Here is a 22,598-nt window from a genome sequence, read left to right as displayed (position 1 = left end):
GCAGGTGCACCTAGCTCTTGGTTTTACGCGTGCGCGTTACTTAACTCTGAAGCTGCGGGCGGAAGTCGGAGAGCGAGTGTTTCTTCTCCCCCTCTGAACGTTCAGTGCTAGAATTTAGAGACTGTGGCGTGTCTATTTCTGGAGAGCGATCGTGTGTCTCACTATATCTCCTTTTCCTTTTGAGGCTCTCTAGGAAGTTGGCTGCCAGTACCTAATATGGCGAGAGGCGCAGCCTCGGCGTGCCGGCCCAGGGCGCTCGGCTCCGCTGGGCGGTCCCCCAAGAAAGGGCGGGAGTTTGGGGGGCGGGGCCTGGCCGCCGGGCTGAGGGCCGCCCCGGGCCTGGCCTGCGGGCTGCTGTTTCGCTTCTGTGGTTGCTGAGGAGCATTTGGGGATTCCCGGGAACCGGCGCTGCAGAGGTGGGTCTGGGGCAGGCGGGAGGTGCCGAGTCTAACGGTCCAGAGCCCGGGCGCCCGCCGGCATCTCGCCTGGGCAGCGGCTGGGCAGGGGTCCGGGCCTGCCTGCCTAAGCTTCCTGCTGCAGCCACAGCTCCGGAGAACTGCACCTCAGGGTGGCCCACAGCCGTAGCCAGGGCTAACCGGCTGAGACGCAGCGCCCCCAGCAGATTTCACTTCGTGCTCCCCCCCGAGCTTCCCAGAGCCCTGTGCCCCTAGGGCTTTGCACGTGATCTACCCCTTGATAGTCCGGTCCCAGTCCGCTGCTCCCTCTCAGATTTCTAATTCCTCAGGACCCAGCTCGAAGACCACTTCCTCACTTCTTCAGAATCTTTCCCAGAGGCCTGCTCCAGGCTCAGCTAATCTCGATTCTTGGGTTTTGCCATCTTTGCTCAAGTCAGTGTTCTTCCCCTGGCTCATGTTCGGGGATTGTTTATTAGCAGTCATGTCTTTTTTCAGCTCCGTGTCCCACGATGATAGTAGTAGTAAAGTTACTGAATGGTCACAAGATGACAGCTCTGCTGAATGCGTCACCTGCAAAGGCCCCGTTAATCCACGCAGCGATCTACGATGTGGGTTCCATAGGGTCACATTTTATGAATGAAGAAATAAGCCCTCATAAATCAAGTTAGAGCTAGAATCTGCCAATGTATATGATAGATGACTTAACTAGATTATCTTTGAGTTGCTGTTTTTACATTAACCTGTGAGATAGGGAGGCCAGGGTTACAATTCACATTTTACTAAAAGGGCTTTTGTAATGGGAATTGGACCCAGGGTCTTATGGGTGCTGATGAGTGTTCTGCCACTGAGCTAATCCAAGCCCTTTTTTTACTCTTTTTATTTTGAGACAAGGTCTTGCCAATTTACCAAGGCTTGATTTGAACTTGATGTCGTCTTGTCTTGGCCTTCTTAGAAGCTGAGATTTCAGGTCTTGGACGTCCAAGGCCAGACGCTGAGAAGGCTTATAAAGGAGAGTTGATCTTACCAGATCGATAGAATTCATAACAAAAATAATCAAGACGAGATCTGGTTGTCCTACTGATATACGTACAGCCCGTGTTCTTCCAGGAACATTCTACTGTATTTTGCTCCTTCTACCTCAAAAACTTTAGGCATGGATGCCATTACTTGTGCACACCCCATTGAGAAATGCTCCGCGGTGCTGTGATTTTAATTTTTGGCTTTGACAGCTAATGAGATGAGCGTAGAATTTGGAATCAGATTAGAATTTGGTTTCTACTTTGCTACTAACTAGTTGTGTTTCTTCCTTAAAAAAAGTGTGTGTGTGTGTGTGTGTGTGTGTGTGTGCGCGCGTGCGTGTGTGTGTGTGTGAAGGTGGAGTTGTGCCCTGGTGTACACACGGAGGCTAGAAGACAGCTTTGTGGAGTTGGGGCCTCCTTCCACCTTCATGGGAGTCACACTCGAATCATCAGGCCGCCCTCCTCCCTGCTGAGCCATGCTACCATTTCACTTTCCATCTAAAAAACATATTCACTTTTAATTTTGTCTGTGTGGGACACATGAACCAGAGGCCTTAGATCGAGCTGGAGTTAGAGGCAGCTGGCAGCTGCCCAGAGTGGGTGATGAGAACTGGATCTGGAACCCCCGCAAGAGCAACATGGCTCTTAACCAAAGAACCATCTCCTTCATACTTCCATATTTTGTTTTGTTTTGCTTTGCTTTGTTGTTTGTTTGTTTGTTTTTTGAGACAGAGTCTCTCCATGTATCCCTGGCTGTCCTGGAACTCACTCTGTAGACCAGACTGGCCTCAAACTCAGAAATCCACCTGTTTCTGCCTCATGAGTGCTGAGATTAAAGACATGGGCTACAATATTCCGCTCACACTAACATTTTTTAAATGCTAGTTTTTCTCCGTTCTTTCTTTTTTTCTTCTTCTTTAGGATTTTATTTATTTTTATGTTGTACATATGAGTGCTTTGCCTACATGTATGTATGCGCACCATCTGTGTGCCTGGTGCCATCAGGTGTCAGAAGAGGCCCCCAGCCCTCTGGAGCTAGACTTGCAGATGGTTGTTAGTCACTAGTGAGTGTTAAGAATGGAGCCCAGCTCTTCAAGAGCAAGTGTTCCTAACTGTGGAGCCCTGAATCTTAGTTTTCTTGATTGTAAAATGATTATAGTAATTTTTTTTCAAGACAAGATTTCTTTGTATCACAGCTCTGACTGTCCTGAAACTCATTTTGTGGCCAGGCTGATCTCAAACTCTCAAAGATGCTCCTGCCTCTGCCTCCCAAGTGCTGGCATTAAAGGATGAGCCACCACTGCCCAGCTGAAACAGTAATCCTATACCGCTAAGGTTTTTTTGTTTTTGGTGTTTGTGGGTTTTTTTGGATAATGAAGGTTGCAGCTGATTATTTTAAGAGTTAAACACTGTACACACTGTACATGATCTTACTTTTGCTTTATGAATGGTTATGGAACTGCCAACACTTTGTAAAACTATTACTGATCACAAGGATCATGTTACTTAATGTTATCTATCAGCCAGTCAGATTTATTGGGCACTTCATACACACCAGATCTATTTTAGGAGCTTGGAATACAGCATTTAGTAAAGTGATATTAGCTGGGGTGATGGTACACATTTGTAATCTAAGTACTTGGAAGGCAGAAGCTAGATTCACGAGTTCTAGGTCAGCCTGAGCCACTGTAGCAAGACACCGTCTCAAGCAAAGAGAAAACAGTATTGTACTGGCGGGGTTTACATTTTAGTAAGTCGTTGCACATAATAATTAGAGGCCGCTAGACATGGTAAGTAGAATTGCCAGTGCTTATGTCTAGGAGTGGTGTCACTATACATGACACAGCTTACTAAAAAGGTGACAGTTGATCGGAGACCTGGTTAGAGCAAATCATGTGGATCATACGTGAGCGTGGCTCCTGCTGTGTTCTAAGCACATGAGGATGGCTGGCTATGTGGTCGGAGGCATGGCCAAGGGGAGGTGAGAGAGGATGAATTCATTTGGCTAAGATGGGTCAGTTAGGACTCTACGGATGATTATAAAGATCTTCTTCAACTGTAGTTAGCTGTTATTTAGGTTTTGTTTTTTGAGACGGGGGTCTATGTGTAGCCCAAGTTGCCTTCAAACTTACTACATAGTCCATGGAAGACTCTAACTTTGAGCACTCCTTCCGCCTCAGCTTCACAAGTGCCAGGATTTTAGGCATGTCCCACCATGCCTTGCTGCTTATGTTTTGTTTGTTTGTTTTATTTGGTGTGCATGTGTGTGTGCAAGCGTGTGCTGCAGTTCTTGGGTAGAGGTTAGAGAACAACTTTATGGGGCAATTCTCTCCTTCCACTCTGGGTTCTGTGGACTGAATTCAGGCCGTCAGGATGGTAGCAAGTACTTTTACTCTCCGAGACACCTCAACAGCCCTGTTGTGTTTTTAAAAGGATCCTGTAAATGTTCTGTTGAGGAAAAACAAAACAAAACAGACTTTAGGAGGTATCACGAGCACCGAGGAAGCTTTGGCCGTGCTCCAGTTACACAGCCGTACAAGGAATTATCCGGGGTTTGGTATTAAGGGGCAGTTGTTTACAGTCTCACACAGCCACTGTGGGTCGGAAGTTGGAGCAGATTAGCTGCTGTTCCTGGCTTAGGAGACACAGGCAAGGTTGACAGTAATCTGAGGCTTCAACCAGAGGTTGGAAAATCTGCTTCCAAGATGCCTCACTCACAAGGCTGTTGGCAGAAGTCCCAGTGCTTTCTCCTGGGCCTCCTCAGAGGTACTTGTCTGTCCTCAGGACAGAGCAGGTGTTTCTCCAGAGAGGTTGTTCAGAAGAGTAAGCGAGCAACAAGCCGCAGTGCCTTCTGTGACCTCGTCTCAGAAGGCATTTCTACTTAAACATTCTTTTGTTTGTTTAGTTGGTTGGTTGGTTTTCGAGACAGGGTTTTGCTGTAGCTTTGGAGCCTGTCCCAGAACTAGCTCTTGTAGACCAAGCTGGCCTCGAACTCAAACGGATCCACCTGCCTCTGCCTCCCAAGTTCTGGGATTAAAGGCGTGCACTACAACTACCCAGCACTACTTAGACACTTTTAAAAAAATATTTATTTATTTATTATGTATACAATATTCTGTCTGTGTGTATGCCTTCAGGCCAGAAGAGGGCACCAGACCCCATTACAGATGGTTGTAAGCCACCATGTGGTTGCTGAGAATTGAACTCAGGACCTTTGGAAGAGCAGGCAGTGCTCTTAACCTCTGAGCCATCTCTCCAGCCCCTACTTAAACACTTTTTAAAGATTTATTTTATTATTTTATGTGTATGGATGTTTTGCCTGCACGTATGTATGCACATTACAAGTATGCCCTCAGAAGTCAGAAAAGGGTGTCAGAGCCCCTGGCGCTGGAGTTACAGATGGTTGTAAGCCACCATCTGGGGGCTGAGACCTGAACGCTGGTCCTCTACAAGAGCATCGGGTGCTCTTGGCTGCTGAGCCACTGTCTAGCGTTAGTCGTTTCTACTTTAGTCATACTGCACTCAAAGAGAAAAGTTGGTTTCACTTTTTAATTTTAGACTTGATTTGATGTAACCAGGCTAACCTTGAACTCACTGTATAACTCAAAATGACTTTAACCGCCAGATCCTTCTGCTTGACCTCCTGACTGTCCGGGCTGTACCACAGCCAGCTTAGGCTCCCTCTCATTTTCGGTGGTGGTAGTGGTGAGGATAGTAGTTTGGTGGGATTTTGTTTTCTTTTTCTGATCTTGTTTTATGTGTGTAGTGTGTGTGCAAGTGTATATCCATGTTCACTGTACAGGAGCAGAGATTAATATTGAGTGTCTCTCCTGATCTTATTCCACCTTATATGTTGAGTTAGGGTCTTGTACTTGAACGCAGAACTCACCAATTTTGCTAATGGAGACAGTCGATAGTCGTCAGTGCTACCTAGGAAGTGAGTTTATAGAGACTTAGGGCTGAGCCCTGGAACCCTTGGTCTTTAGATGATAGAGAGGCAGGAGGTCTCGGGTCACTGCCTTGTTTGTTAGTAGCCTGGTTATTCAGAAGAGCCAGAAAGGCATATTGTGTGTGCATCCTTTCAATCATGAATGTTGGCATCTGTTTTTGAATTTTTTTAATTTTTATGGAATGGTAGCACACATCTATAATTATAACAGCCGGGAGGTAGAGGTAGGAGACTTGGGAGTTTGAAGTCATCCTTAGCTACCTACAAGTTTCAGGCCAACCTGGGCTATATGAAACCCTATCTAAAAATAAAAGAAAAAAGAAGAAGAAGAAGAAAAAAAAGAGAGAGCTTGTAGGTCACTAAATTTATAACCTCTGGACTAAGGTTGAGGTCTGCCAAGAGTGAGGCCCATACACATTTCTTTAGTGTGTATTACTGACAATTTAGTGTGACTAAAATGAATTGGACAGTTGTTACTGTTGAGACACTCACACTTCGGTAGCAAAGACAGACAAATGCTGATGGTAAAGATGGCGGACAGTGGTGGTGCACTCCTTTAATCCCAGCACTTGGGAGACAGAGGCAGTTGGATCTCAAGGTTCAAGGCCAGCCTGGTCTGCAGAGGAGTTCCAGGAGTACAACCAGGGCTGCTCAGAGAAAGCCTGTCTCAAAAGGTAATGTAGATATTAAAACACCTATTTTTGAATACAGTTGAATGTGTATGTGAGCAAGAGACTGTGAGTGTGCATGTGCGCACATACACATGTATAGCTGTCAAAAATTTGATGTCTTCAAGGCTTCATCTGGGTGGGCAGGTAGGAGGTAGACTGAGCCATGACGTGGATCATATTCTGGTACATGAAGAAGATTTGGCACATGCCACATTGAATTTAATTGTTGTGTCATCGCCTCTTCCAAACTGACAGCACCTTCGTGATTGATCCCACAGATTGCTGTGGGTCATGTGCCGGACAGAGGGTGTAGCGACATAGCTGGGGCTCTTAGTTTATTGCCATGTCCCAAAGGCACACCTGGAAGCGGGAGTCCTCTGTCATAGCTCCTCTTAGAGGGTACGGTCCATCCTAGTCTTTTCAAAGTTCTGAAGAGGGGACCGGAGAGGTGGCTCGTTGGTTAAGAGCACTTGCTGATCTTGCAGAGGACACAGGTTTAGTTCCCAGTATCCACATGGTAGCTTACAACCATCTGTAACTCCAGTTCCTGGGTATTTGATGTTCTTTTTGGCCTCTTCAGGTACCAAGACCACACATGATGCATATAAGTGCATTCTGGCAAAACACTCAACACACATAAAAATAAATAAATATTTAAAAAGGAAGTTCTGAGGAGTCCTGTAATAAAGGAACTTATTTACTTCATTCAGCCAGATTCACCCCACTTAATGTTTGCTGAGTAAATTTGAGAAACCTAGCCTTTTCGATTTTCTTGTATGTTTTGGTCTCTAGCTCAAGAGGAGATTTAAGACACATAGATCAATGGTTAGACTCCCTGCTGCAAGCAATCTGTAGCCACATAGGAACTGTGAGTCTGTTCTCTGATGCTCGCATGGAGACAGGAAGCCCCAGGTTGAACATGAAGCCCCAGCCGTTGCAGCTGGTGCTAGAGGAGCAGGTGCTGGCACTGCAGCAGCAGATGGCAGAGAACCAGGCTGCCTCCTGGAGGAAGCTGAAGAACTCCCAAGATGCCCAGAAGAGGCAAGCGACCCTTGTGAGAAAGCTGCAAGCCAAGGTGAGGCAGCTGCCCCTCTGGAGAAGGGAAAACAAAAGCCCCGCCCCGAGTTGAATGCTAGAGTGGGGTGAGGGCCGGATGAGGGAGAGACCATGGAGGGGAATGGACCAGACATCCTGTGAGGAGAGCCCAGATCACCTTTCAACCATAGCCTCTCCTTTGATGGTCACACTATGCCAGGAAGTGTGGTTTGTGTTCCTTTCAATAAGACATTCACAATAATTAGTTGTCTAGGCTTGTTCTCTTGGACTAGAGCAGTGGCCCTCAGCCTTCCTAATGCTGAAACCCTTTTAATACAGCTCCTCGTGTTGTGGCGACCCCAACCATAAACTTTTTTATGCTACTTCATAACTGTATTTTTGCAAATATCTGTGGGTTTTTTTTTTTTTTTTTGATTTTTCGAGACAGGGTTTCTCTGTGGTTTTGGAGCCTGTCCTGGAACTAGCTCTTGTAGACCAGGCTGGTCTCGAACTCAGAGATCTGCCTGCCTCTGCCTCCCGAGTGCTAGGATTAAAGGCGTGCGCCATCACCGCCCGGCATATCTGTGTTTTCTGATGGTCTTAGGTGACCTTTGTGAAAGGGCTGTTCGACTCTCACGGGGTCACGACCCACAGGATGAGAACTGCTAGTCTAGAACTTAAGCCCAAACTCAATATACAAGGCATATAGAAAATATGTGTGTGCGCACATGCTTACACATGTGCACAGGTGCTTGTAAACTGTGAGAATATGGAAATAGGGGGTCACTGTTGAGTATCCTTGTCTATCACTATTTTGTGTATTGTATGCATATGTCTGTGTAAGCGTGTATCGTGTGTGTTGATGCCCTTGGGGGCTGGAGTTGTGAGCCATGCATGGTGCTGGGTGCTGGGAACCAAATTTGGGTCCTCTAAAAGAACAGTAATTGGGAAAGTGCAAGCATGCACACACCTGACACTGGTCGAGGTCAGGGGGCCATCTTCAGGTGTCCACCTTGCTTCTACCCTGCTGAGAGTGGGTCTCTTTGTTTGCCACAGTTTACCTCAGGTGAGCTATCCAGTGAGCTCTGGGGATGCTCCTGTCTCTGCCTCCTGTCTTGCCATAGGAGTGATGGCCTATAAACACACACTACCACATCTGGCTGTACTTAAGTTCCGGGAATCTGAGTTCAGGCGTTTAGGATGCTTGCACAGCAAGTGCTTCCCCACCTAGCCACCTCCCCAGAAAGTATTATTTAAACACTCAGCTAAATACTGTTAAGATGCTGTGACCTTACTTAACCGTCACCACCTGCTTCCTGTGTTCACAGCAGATTTGCCCACGAACCCTGGAGCCTTTGGCTTGTGTTGTTTATACACGTGCTCTTTTTGCTTTAGGTTTTACAGTACCGGAGCTGGTGTCAAGAGCTGGAGAAGCGCCTAGAAGCCACCGGAGTAAGTGAGATTGAGTTCTGGTCTTCCCCTGAACCCTTAGAATATACTTGCTTAGCTTTATAAGCCACTAAGGAAGGCTGGAGTTATACAGGGTGTTTGGTAGGAGTTCCTTTGTCTTTAGCTAGGAAGAGCTATCAATAAGGTCTTCTAGAGATCCTTGGCCTGAGAAATTCCGTCTCATGGTTTTCCTTTTATAAATGCAGATTCTGGGGACTTAACATAGTTGAATGGGCATATAGACTCATAAGGGAAATTCATTTTTCATCCAGCAGGTGTCAGTGTTTATACGTTAGGAAGATGCACGCCTCTGCATGCCTCTAAGTGTGCCTGCAGTAGAGGGATTTGTTTGTTCTCTGGGTAGGACTGGCTTTGAAAGACCCTTATGCCACTCTCTGTTCCAGCTTTCTTGGCATCTCCTCATTCCCCCTAGAAAACTTCTCAGAAGAAGGAAAACCAGAATGTGTTGAGCACCTTCTGTGCAGGCCAGGGCACCACTAGGCATTTTGTATTGTTGTGTCACGGGGCTTGCAGACTCTCTGAGAAGAATGACGACACCTTCGATTTGTGGTCTGGAGATGATGAGTGACTTCCCGAGATCCAAATCAGTGGACTAGAAGTTAGGGCCATAGTGAAACATGCAGCTTACGCTCCTCAGGTTAGGTGCCGTTTGCACTAATGCCATCTTTTAGGGCTGGGGTTGGCTCACTCTGGGGAAAGGAGCGCAGTGTGTTTGCTTTCATGATAGTGACTGAGAAAAGAAGCAAACTGCTCCCAAGAGAAAGAATAAGAAAGGAAGTGGGCTGCTGTCAAAGGAGGCATCAGGGAATTGTCCTGGGTGATGTTTTTGTGTGGTATTCTAAGGCCTGTCTCTGTCTCCTAAGGGACTGATCCCTCAGCGGTGGGAAGGTGCAGAAGAGCCAAACCTGGAACAGCTGCTGGTCCGGCTGGAGGAGGAGCAGCAGAGGTGATGGACCCCAGCCTTCCTGAGCTGACTGATGGTGCAGAGGGTGGAAAGGCTGCCCATGTGGTGGGAAATGCTGGGCGTGGTGGTTCATGTGGGTAGTAGGACAGGCAGAAAGCAAAAAGAGAGGGAGGGAGGGAAGGAGAGGACGCTTGGGAACCTTGTGTTCTGAGGGCAAACAGGATTCTAGTCCTCTGATTCCCGGGGATGGAAAGTTGTGTTCACCGTCTTACTCCCAGGCGCGAGGGTAGGACCAGACCTTTATTTCATCCTTGCTCCTCTCGATTCCCAGTGCAGGTGTGAGAGTCTAGTGGAAGTGAACACGGAGCTTCGGCTGCACATGGAGAAAGCCGATGTGGTGAATAAGGCCCTTCAGGAAGATGTGGAGAAATTGACAGTGGACTGGAGTCGGGCCCGGGACGAGCTAATGAGGAAGGAGAGCCAGTGGCGGATGGAGCAGGAGGTACGAGAAACAGGAGTGGTGTGTGCACTCTGGGTGCTATTCTGGGCAGCACTGGAAAGGGTTAACCCTTGGACCTGGGTGGAAACTGATCTGTCATTGTTCCAGCCTCTGCTTAGCCTGTCCAGGCTGACAGCTGTGCCCTGTTTCAGCTTTCTTCCTAGTTCTGCCTGGTCTGGGCTTTGCTGGCAGGTAGCAGAACACTCAGCTCTTGCAAACGCGAGTAGCCTAGCTTTCAAATGAATCTGAAAACTTACTGATTGCCTTTGTCTGGAGGTCTGCCTAGCTAGATGCTAAGAAGGTAGCTGCTGGATTAAATGGAGGAGAAAACATAGTTATGGACCTTGGGAAATTTTTCAATTGCAGCTATAGACAGCAAATGTTTCTTGAACCCTTGCTGGGTGCTGGGTCTGGGTGATTTACATGTATTAGATACCCAATTCTCCCGCGGATGGTATTAACTCCCTTTGCCAAGCCGTCACTGCATGTCCTTTTCTGTTCTTGCCAAGTGGAAGGCCACTTTTCACACAGGGCCTTTGACCTCTTGAACCTCACTGCCAACTTTAGCAAGCCCTTCGGTGTAGCCTGAATGTAGACACCCATTCATAAGCTGTCTCCTCGAAGGCCTTCCTTTCCGTCACCTTCACGCAGCAGCCATAAAGAATCTAGGACTCTTGTGTTGCTGCAAAGGTCCCCTGCCCTTGGGTATGACTTGGGTTTCTGAACACAGTTCTTCAAGGGCTATTTGAAAGGTGAACATGGCCGTCTGCTCAGTCTGTGGCGTGAGGTGGTGACCTTCCGACGACACTTCCTGAAAATGAAGTCAGCTACTGACAGGTCAGTATGGGGATGAGAAGAGAGGTTCGCCCCTGCTGAGCTGGACCTAAGGCAGCAAGCTCTGTAGAAGAGGATCTGGGGGCAGTAGGCGTGGGCTAAGAGGGAGAGCTGCTGTTACTAGATACAGATGACCCTCTCAGACCTGCCCCTTAGGCTTCCTGGGCCTTTTGGCCCAGCTCTCTCCCTTGCTTCCTTGGAGTCTTCAGTGTTCCTTCCTGTGCTCAGAGATCTGACAGAGCTAAAGGCTGAACACGCCAGGCTTTCAGGGTCCCTGCTGACCTGTTGTCTGCGCATGACCGTGAGAGCTCAGTCTCGTGAATCCAGTGGCTCTGGGAGAACCGAGGAGAGTGAGCCGGCCCAGCTGCTGCTGCTAGTAGCTAAGACCCAGGCGCTGGAGAAGGAAGCCCACGAGAAGAGCCAGGAGCTGAGACAGCTCAAGAGCCAAGGGGATCTGGAGAAGGCTGAGCTCCGGGACCGGTAAGGTGGCACGTGGTCCCAGGAGGAATTCACTGAGGGAAAGCTGACTCCCTAGAGAGTTGTGGGTGGGCAGAAAAGATGTCAAGGACACACCCACCCTGAGAGGGGAAGGAAATGTGACCTCTGAGTCTGGTTAGGAACCCAGTGTCTCAGTTGGGGTCTGCTACTGTCCCCCCAGCTGCCTTGCAGCTCAGTCCCTCTCCAGAGAGTTTGTGCTGCTAGCTGTTCTCTGCCGACAGCGTCTCCTCGCAGCCAGGCTCCTCCACACTTCTGTCTCCCCATGTCTCCCCGTGTCCGGCCTGAGGCTGGGATGCCTCCCTTCTTCCCTCTGCCTTGCCCCTCTCCTGTGACTTGTCTGACTTCAGTAGCTTTTAGTTCTGAGAGTTTTTTGACTTACCTGTTACAGAACTAATCTTACTGTATCTCTTGAATTCCTTTGTTTCTTTGTATCCCTCCCTTCTTTTGGTGGTGGAGGGTGGGTAGCTTAGTTGTCTTTCTTGTGTTGGGGATTGAACTCGGGGGCCTTGCATATCAAACACTCTACCATTGAGCTATATCCCACCTTGGCTATTTTAATAAGTTGGGATTTTTAAAATAATAAGGGAAGACATGAGCAAAGTCCCACTGACTATCAAGGCAGAGTCTGTGTGTCCTGCCTAGGGTTCTGTCCCTATCTATTGGTGGGACATAAATTGGTGTGTACATAAGCTGGGGACAATTGTGTTTTCTTTTTGCTTTTGGAAACATTAAGAACAAAGATCATTTCTTACTAAGTTTGTATCTTTAATGTTTTGTACTTTATCTCTCATATAATAGATAATTATTTGTTGAATGATATAATATTTAAATAAAAGACAGTACAGTGATCTAGGCCCACAGAGGTGATTCATAATAAAATTATTAAGGTTTAAAATTTTCCTTTAGCCAGGTGTGGTAGTCATTACATTTATTTATTTATTTATTTATTTATTTATTTATTTATTTTTTGGGCCCAAGAAAGGGTTTCTCTGTGTAGCCCTGGCTGTCCTGGAACTCACTCTATAGACCAGGCTGGCCTTGAACTCAGAGATCTGCCTGCCTCTTCCTCCTGAGTTCTGGGATTAAAGGCATGTGCCACTACTGCCTGACTGGTAGTTGTCACTTTTAATCCCAGCTCTTTAGAGTTATAAAATGGCTTGAACTCTCTGAGTTCATGGTCAGCCTGGTCTACACAGCAAATTCTAGGCCAGACAGGGCTATGTAGTGAGAGCTTGCTTCCAAAGTAAATAAATAAATGAGTGAATGAATAGATAAATAAAGACTCCTAGGTAACATTAAGAAAGATTTGTTAGCCAGATATCATGGCTCATGCCTACGATCCTAGTACTCAGGAGGCTGAGGCAGGAGGATTTCTAGTTCAGGATTATCCTAGACTACATAGAGAATTTCAGGCAGGACTGGGCTACATAGAAACAAAAACAAGAGAGGAAAGGAAGGCATGTGTGTAACCCTGTTCCCAAAGCTCTGAGAGGCGCTGTTGAATGATACAGCTGCTGTCTCCCAAGTCATCTGTCAGAGTCAAAACCTTGGGCTGGAGGGACCTTGGGACTGTCCCCTGTGGTGGCAATTCTGATGTTCTTATTGGCTTCAGGGTGCTTGACTTCACAATCAAGCAAGGCCTGGAAGGGCCTAGGCCAGGGCTTTCCTTCAGCTCTCGGGCCCACAAACGCGTGTTCCAGTCTTGAGATGTGGTAAATCCCTGCATGTGTCTGAGTGGCTTTTGGCTTTCCCCACCAGATCAAAACTCTAGAGTCATATGTTATTCAGGGAGTACAAAGGACTGGGCATACCCAAGGGATTCTGGGAGCTGCAGTGGGAGTGTCCGTGTGGGGCTGAGGTGTGTTATTGTGTGACTTTGTCCGTGTCCTTGGGCTATCCAGGAGACAGTGCTGTGCTTCTTTCCTTAGAGTGACAGAGCTCTCTGCTCTGCTGACCCAGTCTCAGAAGCAGAATGAAGATTATGAGAAGATGGTGAAGGGTCTGAGAGAGACGATGGAGATCCTGGTATGTGATCCTGGGTCGCAAAGGAGCTGATGGGATGACAGGTTCCTTGTCCTTGTGGACAGTAGTGAATGGCGCCCGTTAGATGTCCTTGGTGACTCCTCCAGAGCTGGAAAGTGAACTTCGGCCAAATCTGAAAATTAGTTAACTCATTCATTTTCCTGTTGAGTAAAACAACTGTCCATATCTTGACTGTAATCCTGGGGAAACACAATGGCATAGATATGAAATGTGTCCTGTCTGAGAGAGACTTGTCATAGTGAATTTGAGGCCAGAGTGAGCTACATGAGACCCTAAGGAAAGCTGAAGGGGTGGGAATGAGCAAGGTATCAAGGAAGGGATCTGTGGAGAGCTGAAAAACCAAGTCACATGGGAGACTGCTTACCCTGGAGCAGAAAGGGTATGAGGAAGATAGGCTTACTGCCTTCACATGTCTGAAAGTAGAGTCGATGGCGGAAAGCCATTAATGTTTTCCAGGGTAGAGCCATCACCAGTGGTGGAAGTTGCAGGTGAGGTCGTAGGTTTTGGCTCAAGCTGGAACTTCACTGGAGCGCTGTGTGTCTTATGAAAGAGTGTGGTTGTGCTCACTGACTTAAACCTCTGTCAGGATGTCACAGAAGTGCTTCTCCACCATGGGATGGCAGAGTCCCTGACTCGATTCCGTGTTGCCTTTCATCTCGGCACGTTTTCTGGTCATTGACTTGTGGCAGCTCAGAACCCCTGTCCACATGTGTTCCCCTCGTCTCATCTGTGTTGGAGTCCACTAGAAGGCGGACTTGTGCCCCTTTAATTCCTTTTTAAGGAATTTGCCAATACAGACATCCACAGGACTCAAGTACTTAGAATGAGTGATGTCAGAGTGCAGAGTTCTGGTTTTCAAGGCTGTTGTAGTATTTACTGCTGATAGAACAAGAACTTTAATCTTGTTAGTCATTTAGATTTCTGATCATTTATTCTGAGCCTTTTATTGCCATATCACATTGTTTTCAGACTTTGGGAAAGTGTGGTTGACGAAATAGACAGAATATGTCTTGATGGATTTGTGGACAAGAATGGTGAATTCTCTTTGCAGGGTTTGGCTCTCAGACTCTCTTCTGTTCCTTTACCAGGAGACAAACCATGCAGAGTTAATGGAGCATGAGGCCTCTCTCAGTAGGAGTGCTCAAGAGGAAAAGCTGTCTCTGCAGCATGTGATCAAGGCTATAACCCAGGCGCTCGTGAGTGTCCTGTAACTAGACAGTGCCCCCTTCCCCGTGCCCTCTCTACACCTGGACAGTGCTCCCTTCTCCGTGTCCTCTGCACCCGGACAGTGCCCCCTCCTCCGTGTCCTCTCTGCTGCCTTGATTTCTAGACTGAGGTTTGGTTTGAGGGTCATCATGTAGGATAAGTTCTCTCAGGGTACCCCGAGTATAGGTAAGCATTCATGTCCTGACCCTGTGTAGTGGACAGGTCCTCTATCTTGTTGCTTGTTCTGGTTCTTAGGCCATAGGCTGAATTCTGTCTTTGTCATTGCAACAGCATTTTCTTCCCCTCCCCCTCACGTATTGCCCATAGACGATTGTAGTCTTATTGCTTGGATGACCAAACATGAAGAATTGAAGAGACCAGTCATTTTTTGCTCTTAGGGTTCCTGCCTCAGGAATAGGACCTGCAAAGGAAACCTTCAGGTTCCTCAGCTCTGTAGTGCAAGTCTCTTGATGACACTTGGTTGCATTTCAGGCCTCAGTGGAAGAAGAGGACACTATGACCCAAAGCTCAGATCATGAGGGCTCATTGCAGTTGGACTGTAGTGGCTTCTCCCCGTTTGAGCCCCAGGACCCAGACAAGGCTCTTACTCTGGTGCACTCGGTGCTAACTCGGAGACGGCAGGCTGTACAGGTGAGAAGCTCCAGAGCTGCTCCTCAGCACCAGGGACGGGTGCCCCGGGCATCTCTCGAGCCTGGAGTATCCCTTTCAGCTGGCACTCATAATTTCTCTGCCCAGTGGTGCCTGTGACCTACAGGTGTCTGTATTCTCCACACCAATTGCGTGTATGATCTTTGAGTGCTACTAAGCAGAGTCCTGGGAGAGTGTAAATGTCCCCAACTCCAAGCAGCCCTTGCTGTCCCTTATGCTACTATGTCTGAAGATGGTGGTCTCCACGACTCTGGAGCCACAGAGCCCAGGAACCCTTGGTTCTTTGACATCTCAGCTGGCCACATTTCTCTTCTCAGCTGGCTGTTGTTACTGTTTCCAGTCCCCTTGCCTTGGAGTCATTCATTTGGTGTTGGCTTTTTGCTCTGCATCCCGTTTCTGTGGCTCTCCTTTCACAGGACCTCAGGCAGCAGCTTTCAGGCTGCCAGGAGACGATGAGCTTCTTGCAGCAGCAGCACAATCAGTGGGAGGAGGAGGGCAAAGCCCTGAGAGCAAAGCTGCACAAGCTCACTGGAGAGCGGGATGCTCTGGCAGGGCAGACTGTGGACCTTCAGGGAGAGGTGGACTCTCTCAGCAAGTGAGTGAGCAGGCTGCTTCTTCCTCCCTTTCATGTCTGGTTTTGCTTTTGTTTTAAAGGAAAGCAAAGCCTTTGTAATTTTATTTTATTCCATGTCTGGTTTTACTTATGGTTTTGCAGGGCTGGGAATCAAACCCAGAACCTTAGTCTTGTTAGGAAAGCACTCTTATGACTGAACTGCATTCTTAGTTCTTAAGTGTCTGGTTCTAGTCCTCATTTAGCCACTTACCCAGCACTGCCCTGTCTTTGTCCCTGGATCCATGAATGATGCTTAAGGCTGCTTTGGTTTTTATTCTATTTCCTATGGGAAAACCCTTTGTGTTGGGTCTTTAAAATAATATAATAAATGGTTTTCTGCTTGAAAAAAGTATTATATATCTTTATAAATGTTGAAAAGAAACAAACTTCTCTCACCTTTTGCTCTACAAGGTCTTTTTCCACGAGGATCTTTGGTCCCCAGGCCTGAGCATCTCCGATCTGTATTTCAGGGAGCGAGAACTGCTGCAGAAGGCCAGGGCAGAGCTGCAGCAGCAGCTGGAAGTGCTGGAGCAGGAAGCATGGCGACTGCGGAGAGCCAACGTGGAGCTGCAGCTGCAGGGGGACTCTGCTCAGGGGGAGAAGCAGGAGCAGCAGGAGGAGCTGATTATGGCTGTCCGCGAGAGGGAACGTCTGTGAGTGTGACTGGGCCCCTGTCACCAGGGCCTGGCCTTCCTTACTCCATCCCTCTCTCTTAGGAAGTAGAGTGCACATGGTTCACGTTAGCTCACTGCTTCCTCCTTTGTAGGGAGCTGAGGTAGAAAGTCATCCAGACGTTACTGAGTCCCTGTAGGGATATAGGGCTGTGAGGCTACAAAAACGAGTAAAAATGCTGGCCATGATCTCGAGGATCTTGAACTCTAATGAGGAGTCAGACAGGCGGACAGCTGCAACATGAAAGCTAGAAGACATGCGGCCGCACGAGAGCTCGAGCTTGGTGTTTTGGAAGCACAGGAGCAATAGTTAATATGGAGACTGGGGCAACTTTATGGAGGAGGGGTAGACTTTGAGTGGGGCCTTGACCTGTTTTAATTTGTAGGAAAAAGGACCAAGGGGACAGAATATAGCAAAGAAAAGGAATAGGAGTTTTGTGGCGTGTTCAGAGTTAGCTGGCTGTGAAGGAAGAGGTAAGACCACTGGGAAGTGATAGGAAAGTCACTGCTCAGAAAGGGAAGCCAGGGTCGTGCCCCCCAGCTAACCTGTAAAGTCCGCTAGGTGATGCTGTCAAAAGGAACTGTAGAGCAGGACAGAGGCTTGGTGCAGATTATGGCTTTGCCGCCAGGATTTATTAGTCTCTTGGCAAAATGGAGATGATATTTGAAGAGTTATTGGGAAGATGGGCAATTCTTCACAAAATGCTAGCATAAGCTGTCAAGATGGCTCACAGTTCAGTCCACTGACCCCATAGATTGTCCTTTGACCTCCACATGTGTATTGTGGTTCCCTCTGCACACACAAGTAAATTTAATTAATTTCTTGTTTGTTTGAGACAGGGTCTCATTCTATAGTCCTGGCCAACCATGAACTCACTTTTTAATGCCAGCAGAGCCCTGGTAGCAGCTCGTTCCTTGGCATGGTCCCTTCCTGCACCTTATTCCATGTGTCTAGTTAATAAACAGTGGACGCTTGAGGAAGCTCGAAGGTCTGCCAAAGGGTAGGGTCATGTCGTATGTTCTGCACTGAGGGCACAGCAGACAATCCACACAGGTACATATGTGTTTAAAATGTGGTCTGTCGCTGGGCAGTGGTGGCGCATGCTTTGAATCCCAGCACTCGGGAGGGAGAGACAGGTAGATCTCTGTGACTTCGAAGGCAACCTGGTCTACAGAGTGAGTTCTAGGACAGGCTCCAAAGCTACAAAGAAACCCTGTCTCAAAAACAACAACAAAAAAATGTAATCTATCTGACTCGATATATAGTTAGACAAGTCAAAAGTCAAAGCTGTTTAAAAAATACCAGGGTATGTTGGCTCACATCTGCAATCCCCACACTTGGGAGACTGAGACAAGAAGATTGCTCTGAATTCAGAGCTTGGGCTGCAGAGCAAGACCCTGTCACAATAAACAACAAAAATCCCCCCTATTTAAGAAGATGCACATAGGGAGGTCTCCTTCATCTTGTCGCTCCATCCTCCTTTCCTGCCTTCTGTTGGTCACCATCTCAGTCGATTCATGTCCAGTCCACTTCGTGCAGACAGTGTGCTCCCTCACGTTTGCACAACAGGCAGTGCATTAACACTGCTGTGCGCTTTGCTCTTCTCACTTGCTGTGTCATAGAGAGCTTTCCTTATTAGTTTTTAGAAGATAATTCCACATTTTTAAATATTTATTTATTTATTTATTTATTATATATACAATATTCTGTCTGTGTGTATGTCTACAGGCCAGAAGAGGGCAGCAGCCTCATTACAGATGGTTGTGAGCCACCATGTGGTTGCTGGGAATTGAACTCAGGACCTTTGGAAGAGCAGGCAATGCTCTTAACCACTGAGCCATCTTCCAGCCCAATTCCACATTTTTAATAGAAAAAATAATTAGACTCCCATGTCCTGTTGGGACACAAACACTCCCAAACACTCCCTAGCTCCCTCTCCTTCCTTCTTAGTCAGGAGACACTGGTGAGCATGGAAGCCAAACAGTCAGAATCACTCAGTGAGCTGATCACTCTTCGAGAAGCCCTGGAGTCAAGCCGCCTAGAAGAAGAGTTACTGAGGCAAGAGCGAGTGGAAGTGACTGCAGCCTTGGCCAGGGTATGTGTTCTCACTTGGAAGTCGTGTTCCCAGTAGAGGGGCTGGATGGCTCATTCTTCACCCTTCAGACTTCAGATCTTCATATATTTCCCTTTAATTGCTAGTGTGCTTCTGGGTGCTCTCCCTCCCAACATGCCCTCTACATGAAATTCAGTGAGTTTTCTAAAGTATAAATCTGGTTGAGTCTCTTAAAGTTGCCCCATGCGGGCTGGAGGTACATACTGCTCTTGCAGAGGACCTGAGTCTACTTCCCAACACCCACATCAGGTGCTCACAACTGCCTGTCACTCCAGGAGAGACTCTGATGTCCTCAACGTCATGGACATAGCACTCATATTTGTACATTTATTCATTCACAAGAAAACACACACACACACACACACATACATGATTTAAAAATATAAGTTTTTAGCAGGGTGGTGGTGGCTCACTCCTTTAATCCCAGCACTCAGAAGGTAAAGACATTTGGATCTCTGTGAGTTCGAGGCCAGCCTGGTCTACAGAGTGAGTTCCAGGACAGGCTCCAAAGCTACACAGAGAAAGCCTGTCTTGAAAAAACAACCAAAAAAAAAAAAAAAAAAAAAACCTAAATTCATTAATTTAAAAAAAAAATGTCTTTTTAAAAAATCAATGGCTTCTCAACTCTACCACCACATTCAACATCCTTTGCCATCTGCTTCAACTATTTCTGGCCTACCTGTGCAAGCCCTCACCCCACTCCAGGTATCCTTTGCTCTTGCACAAAGCATCAGCTGCATTCTCGGGTCCCCTTCCTTCATGACTAATACACTGGATACACGTTTCTGTCACCTTGACTTCCAAGCACCATCTCTGTCACTGTTCTTTTGTCCCAAGCATTTTCTGCTCTCCCAAGCTGAATGAATGCCTCCTTTGAGTTCTCAGTTGTGCTTACACTTTCTGTATTGTTGGGACAATTGTAGTTTGCACACCTTTCTTTGTTTCTGTGCTGTGAGTGCCTTTCTCATGGATGGATGGATAGATGGATGGATACCTTGCTTGGAATGGAAGGGAAGAGATGGGATGATACTTTACAAATGAAAGCAGGTATTGGGAGTGTGCATGTTTTACTGTTATGTGAAAACTCAAAGCAGAAGGCACTACCCTTTTGTTTTCAGGCAGAACTGTCCATTGCAGATCTGTCAGCTTCCGAGAACAGCCTGAAGGCAGAGGTAGCTGATCTTAGAGCTGCGGCTGCCAAGCTTGGGGCCTTAAATGAGGCTTTGGCTTTAGATAAAGTGGGACTGAACCAGCAGCTTCTCCAGGTGAGCAAAGATTTGATTCCCAGGAGGGGCTGGGCCTTACCTGATGATTAGCCATTAGCAGCTGATGCCATAATAGGGCGGAGCGGTCTCAGTGGATTAGGCGAAGGCAGGTGAGCTCCCAAATGGAGCTGAAATGAGCAGAAGGGACATGTAGAGTGCAGAGGAGAGCAAAAGGTTGGACCTGTGGACCCTCCTCTGTACCTGCAGCAGAAAGGGTTCAGGGCCTCGGAAACAAGATGAAGTGTTCAATCCTATTGGGCGAGGCAGATTTGCTGACTAGCCCAAGTGCCCCCAAATCACCTGTTGGTTAAAAATTTAACCTCTCATTTTGGTAGGGAAAACTTCTTGTTTCCCGTTCTCCTGAGACCCAGAAATGTCATTATTCTGGGTGTCTTATTTTTTGAGAACATGTTTCATGCTACCAAGGCTGTTCTGATCCTCCATCACTTCCCAAGTGCTAGGATCACGGGCTTGTACCGCCACCTGGTGTTACTCTGAATTCTTTGGAAGCGAGAGTTTACCTTTTCGATCTCTATCCCAGCATCAGGCCCGTCTGGTGCCTAGAATATAAACACCAGATCAAATGGCTGGGTCTCCCCTTCTCTTAAAAGCACTCTTGTGTTCAGCTGCAGGGTGGTTTCTGCCGCAGAGCTGCCAGGGGAGCGAACTGTATCCACTTAGCTTTGGTGTGCTGCACTCCCTTCTCTTTCTGGCCAGTAGTTGGAGCAGGAGAACCAGTCTGTGTGCGGCAGAGTGGAGGCGGCCGAGCGCCTGAGAAGTGCTCTGCGGGTGGACCTGGAAGAGGCAGAAAGGCGCAGGGATGCCCTGTGGGAGGAGAAAACTCAGCTGCAGGCTCAGCTGCAGAAGGCGGAGGAGACCAGGACTGAACTACAGGCAGAACTGAAGAGTGTCCGAGAAGAAAAGGAAGAACTTAAAGAGAAGTTAAGCGAGGTGAGAGGACAACGTGTTGTCAGTGTACTGTCGATTCCTGCATGGTCTTCCCATAGTCTTCATACTTGGCTCAGACAGCTACAGTTCTCATGCTGTAATTATTTGTTTGCTATCCTTAAAGGCCAGCCTCTGTTGTTTACTTGGTTATTTTCGTCTTTTGAGACAGAGTCTAACTCTGTAGTCCTTACTGGCCTGGAGTTCATTATGTAGATTAGGCAGGTTGCAGTGTCCACCTGCCTCTGCCTCCTGAGTGCTAAGATTATTAGCTACTATGTCCAGCTAAGGCTGTGTCTCTCTGTCTTTTTCTTTGGTTGGTTTTTTGAAACAGGGTCTACCTATTGCTTTGTTTTGTTGTTTTTGGTTTGGTTTTGTTTTTGACTCACAGTTTGTGGGGATATGTCCCTCCCTAGTGGGAAAGCATGCCAGCAGATGTCTATGTGGTGGCCAGGATTTTTGGTAGCTACTTGCTTGCATCTTAGTCACCAGGAGGCAGAAAAGGGGAAATGAAGTGTCTGCTGGACTTCTTCCTGTTGCCCTTTTAATTGAGTCTGGGACTCCAGCCCATGGGATGGTGCTATCCATATTCAGGTGGTTTTCCCTCTATTAACGCCTTCACAGTCACACCCAGAGGTGTGTCTCCTAGGTGAGTCTATGGCGGTCATGCACTTATATTTCTGGAGTTACAGATGGTTGTGAGCTGCCAAGTGGGTTCTGGGAATTGAACCCAGGTCCTCTGGAAGAGAAGTCAATTCTCTTAACCACTGAGCCATCTCTCCAGCCCCCTCCTAGGTGGTTCTAAATCACCAAACTGACAATAAAGGTCAATGACAGTCTTGCTTTTCCTACCAAACCTCTCATTGTCCTAATACTTGAACATAATCCTTTCTTAAGAGTCCCTTCTCAGATATTAATCAGGTTCTTGGTGTATATATGGGTCCTGATGTCCCCAGCACAGAGTCTCACTCATAGGAGAGCATCTTTTTTGCCCTAGGCCTCCTGATCAAGGAAATAAACAAACACCAGTTATTCGTGAGTCAGCAATGTTCAGTGCTGAGTCCAGAATCTTCAAAGACCCCTCGCGCTGACCTGCTGGCAGCAGCCCTGGGGTTCTGCCTCACTCTGAGGCTCATCGTTTTCCTCAGGTGCATCACCAGCAAGAAGCAGCTACAGCCCAGCTAGAGCAGCTGCATCAGGATGCGGAGCGACAGGAAGAAACACTTGCTAGAGCAGTCCTGGAGAAGGAGGCCCTGGTACGGGAGAGGGCAGCTCTTGAGGTGCGCCTGCAGGCTGTGGAGCGGGACCGACATGACCTCGCTGAACAAGTTCTGGGGCTCAGGTAGGGTCCACACTTAGCTCAGGCAAGCACAGATAGCTTTGCAAGGCTAAGCAGAGCTCTGTGTCCTAAGAGTAGGAATTCTCAGTGAGCGGTAGACATGCAGTTGCCCCCATAACTTCTTGTAGCCTGTACTACTCCAGTCCCTCCTAAGAAAGGGTAAGGGGCTTGATGGGTTAGAACTCTTCCTGATTCCCAAATCTCAGGTCAGCCAAGGAACAGCTGGAGAGCAATCTCTTTGAAGCCCAACAGCAAAATTCTGTGATCGAGGTCACCAAGGGGCAACTGGAGATCCAGATTCAAACTATTACTCAAGCCAAGGAAGTCATTCAAGGTGAGGGCCCACTGGGATGGAACACGCTGTTTTCCATGGCGATGTTATCAGCCAGGAAGGCAATGGGAGCTTTCTCCAACCAGACTCGGGGAGTCTGAGATGGA

At 47.6% G+C, this 22,598-nt stretch overlaps 1 protein-coding gene across 3 annotated transcripts in view; it reads left to right on the top strand.

Moving 5' to 3' along the window:
• The first annotated feature begins 308 nt into the window (after positions 1-308).
• The window catches only part of Cep250 (centrosomal protein 250), a 46,811-nt gene continuing 24,521 nt past the window's right edge, over positions 309-22,598 (top strand). The window contains exons 1-17 of one of the 3 annotated variants that reach the window (XM_038330398.1): positions 322-416; positions 6,848-7,130; positions 8,486-8,542; positions 9,424-9,506; positions 9,801-9,966; positions 10,694-10,800; positions 11,026-11,277; positions 13,224-13,320; positions 14,427-14,534; positions 15,037-15,195; positions 15,630-15,808; positions 16,297-16,479; positions 18,449-18,593; positions 19,730-19,876; positions 20,597-20,827; positions 21,970-22,163; positions 22,367-22,494. In XM_038330398.1, the coding sequence (XP_038186326.1) occupies positions 6,948-7,130; positions 8,486-8,542; positions 9,424-9,506; positions 9,801-9,966; positions 10,694-10,800; positions 11,026-11,277; positions 13,224-13,320; positions 14,427-14,534; positions 15,037-15,195; positions 15,630-15,808; positions 16,297-16,479; positions 18,449-18,593; positions 19,730-19,876; positions 20,597-20,827; positions 21,970-22,163; positions 22,367-22,494 (2,419 nt within the window). In that variant the 5' untranslated portion in view covers positions 322-416; positions 6,848-6,947. Of the gene's footprint in view, positions 417-6,847; positions 7,131-8,485; positions 8,543-9,423; positions 9,507-9,795; positions 9,967-10,693; positions 10,801-11,025; positions 11,278-13,223; positions 13,321-14,426; positions 14,535-15,036; positions 15,196-15,629; positions 15,809-16,296; positions 16,480-18,448; positions 18,594-19,729; positions 19,877-20,596; positions 20,828-21,969; positions 22,164-22,366; positions 22,495-22,598 lie in introns of all 3 variants that reach the window. The other 2 variants (XM_038330399.1, XM_038330400.1) reach the window with 2 other exon arrangements.

The sequence above is a fragment of the Arvicola amphibius genome, chromosome 5, assembly GCF_903992535.2.
Source record: "Arvicola amphibius chromosome 5, mArvAmp1.2, whole genome shotgun sequence".
NCBI classification, from domain to species: domain Eukaryota; kingdom Metazoa; phylum Chordata; class Mammalia; order Rodentia; family Cricetidae; genus Arvicola; species Arvicola amphibius.
Note: the sequence above shows the minus strand (reverse complement) of the source record. Positions and strands in the feature narration are given on the sequence as shown.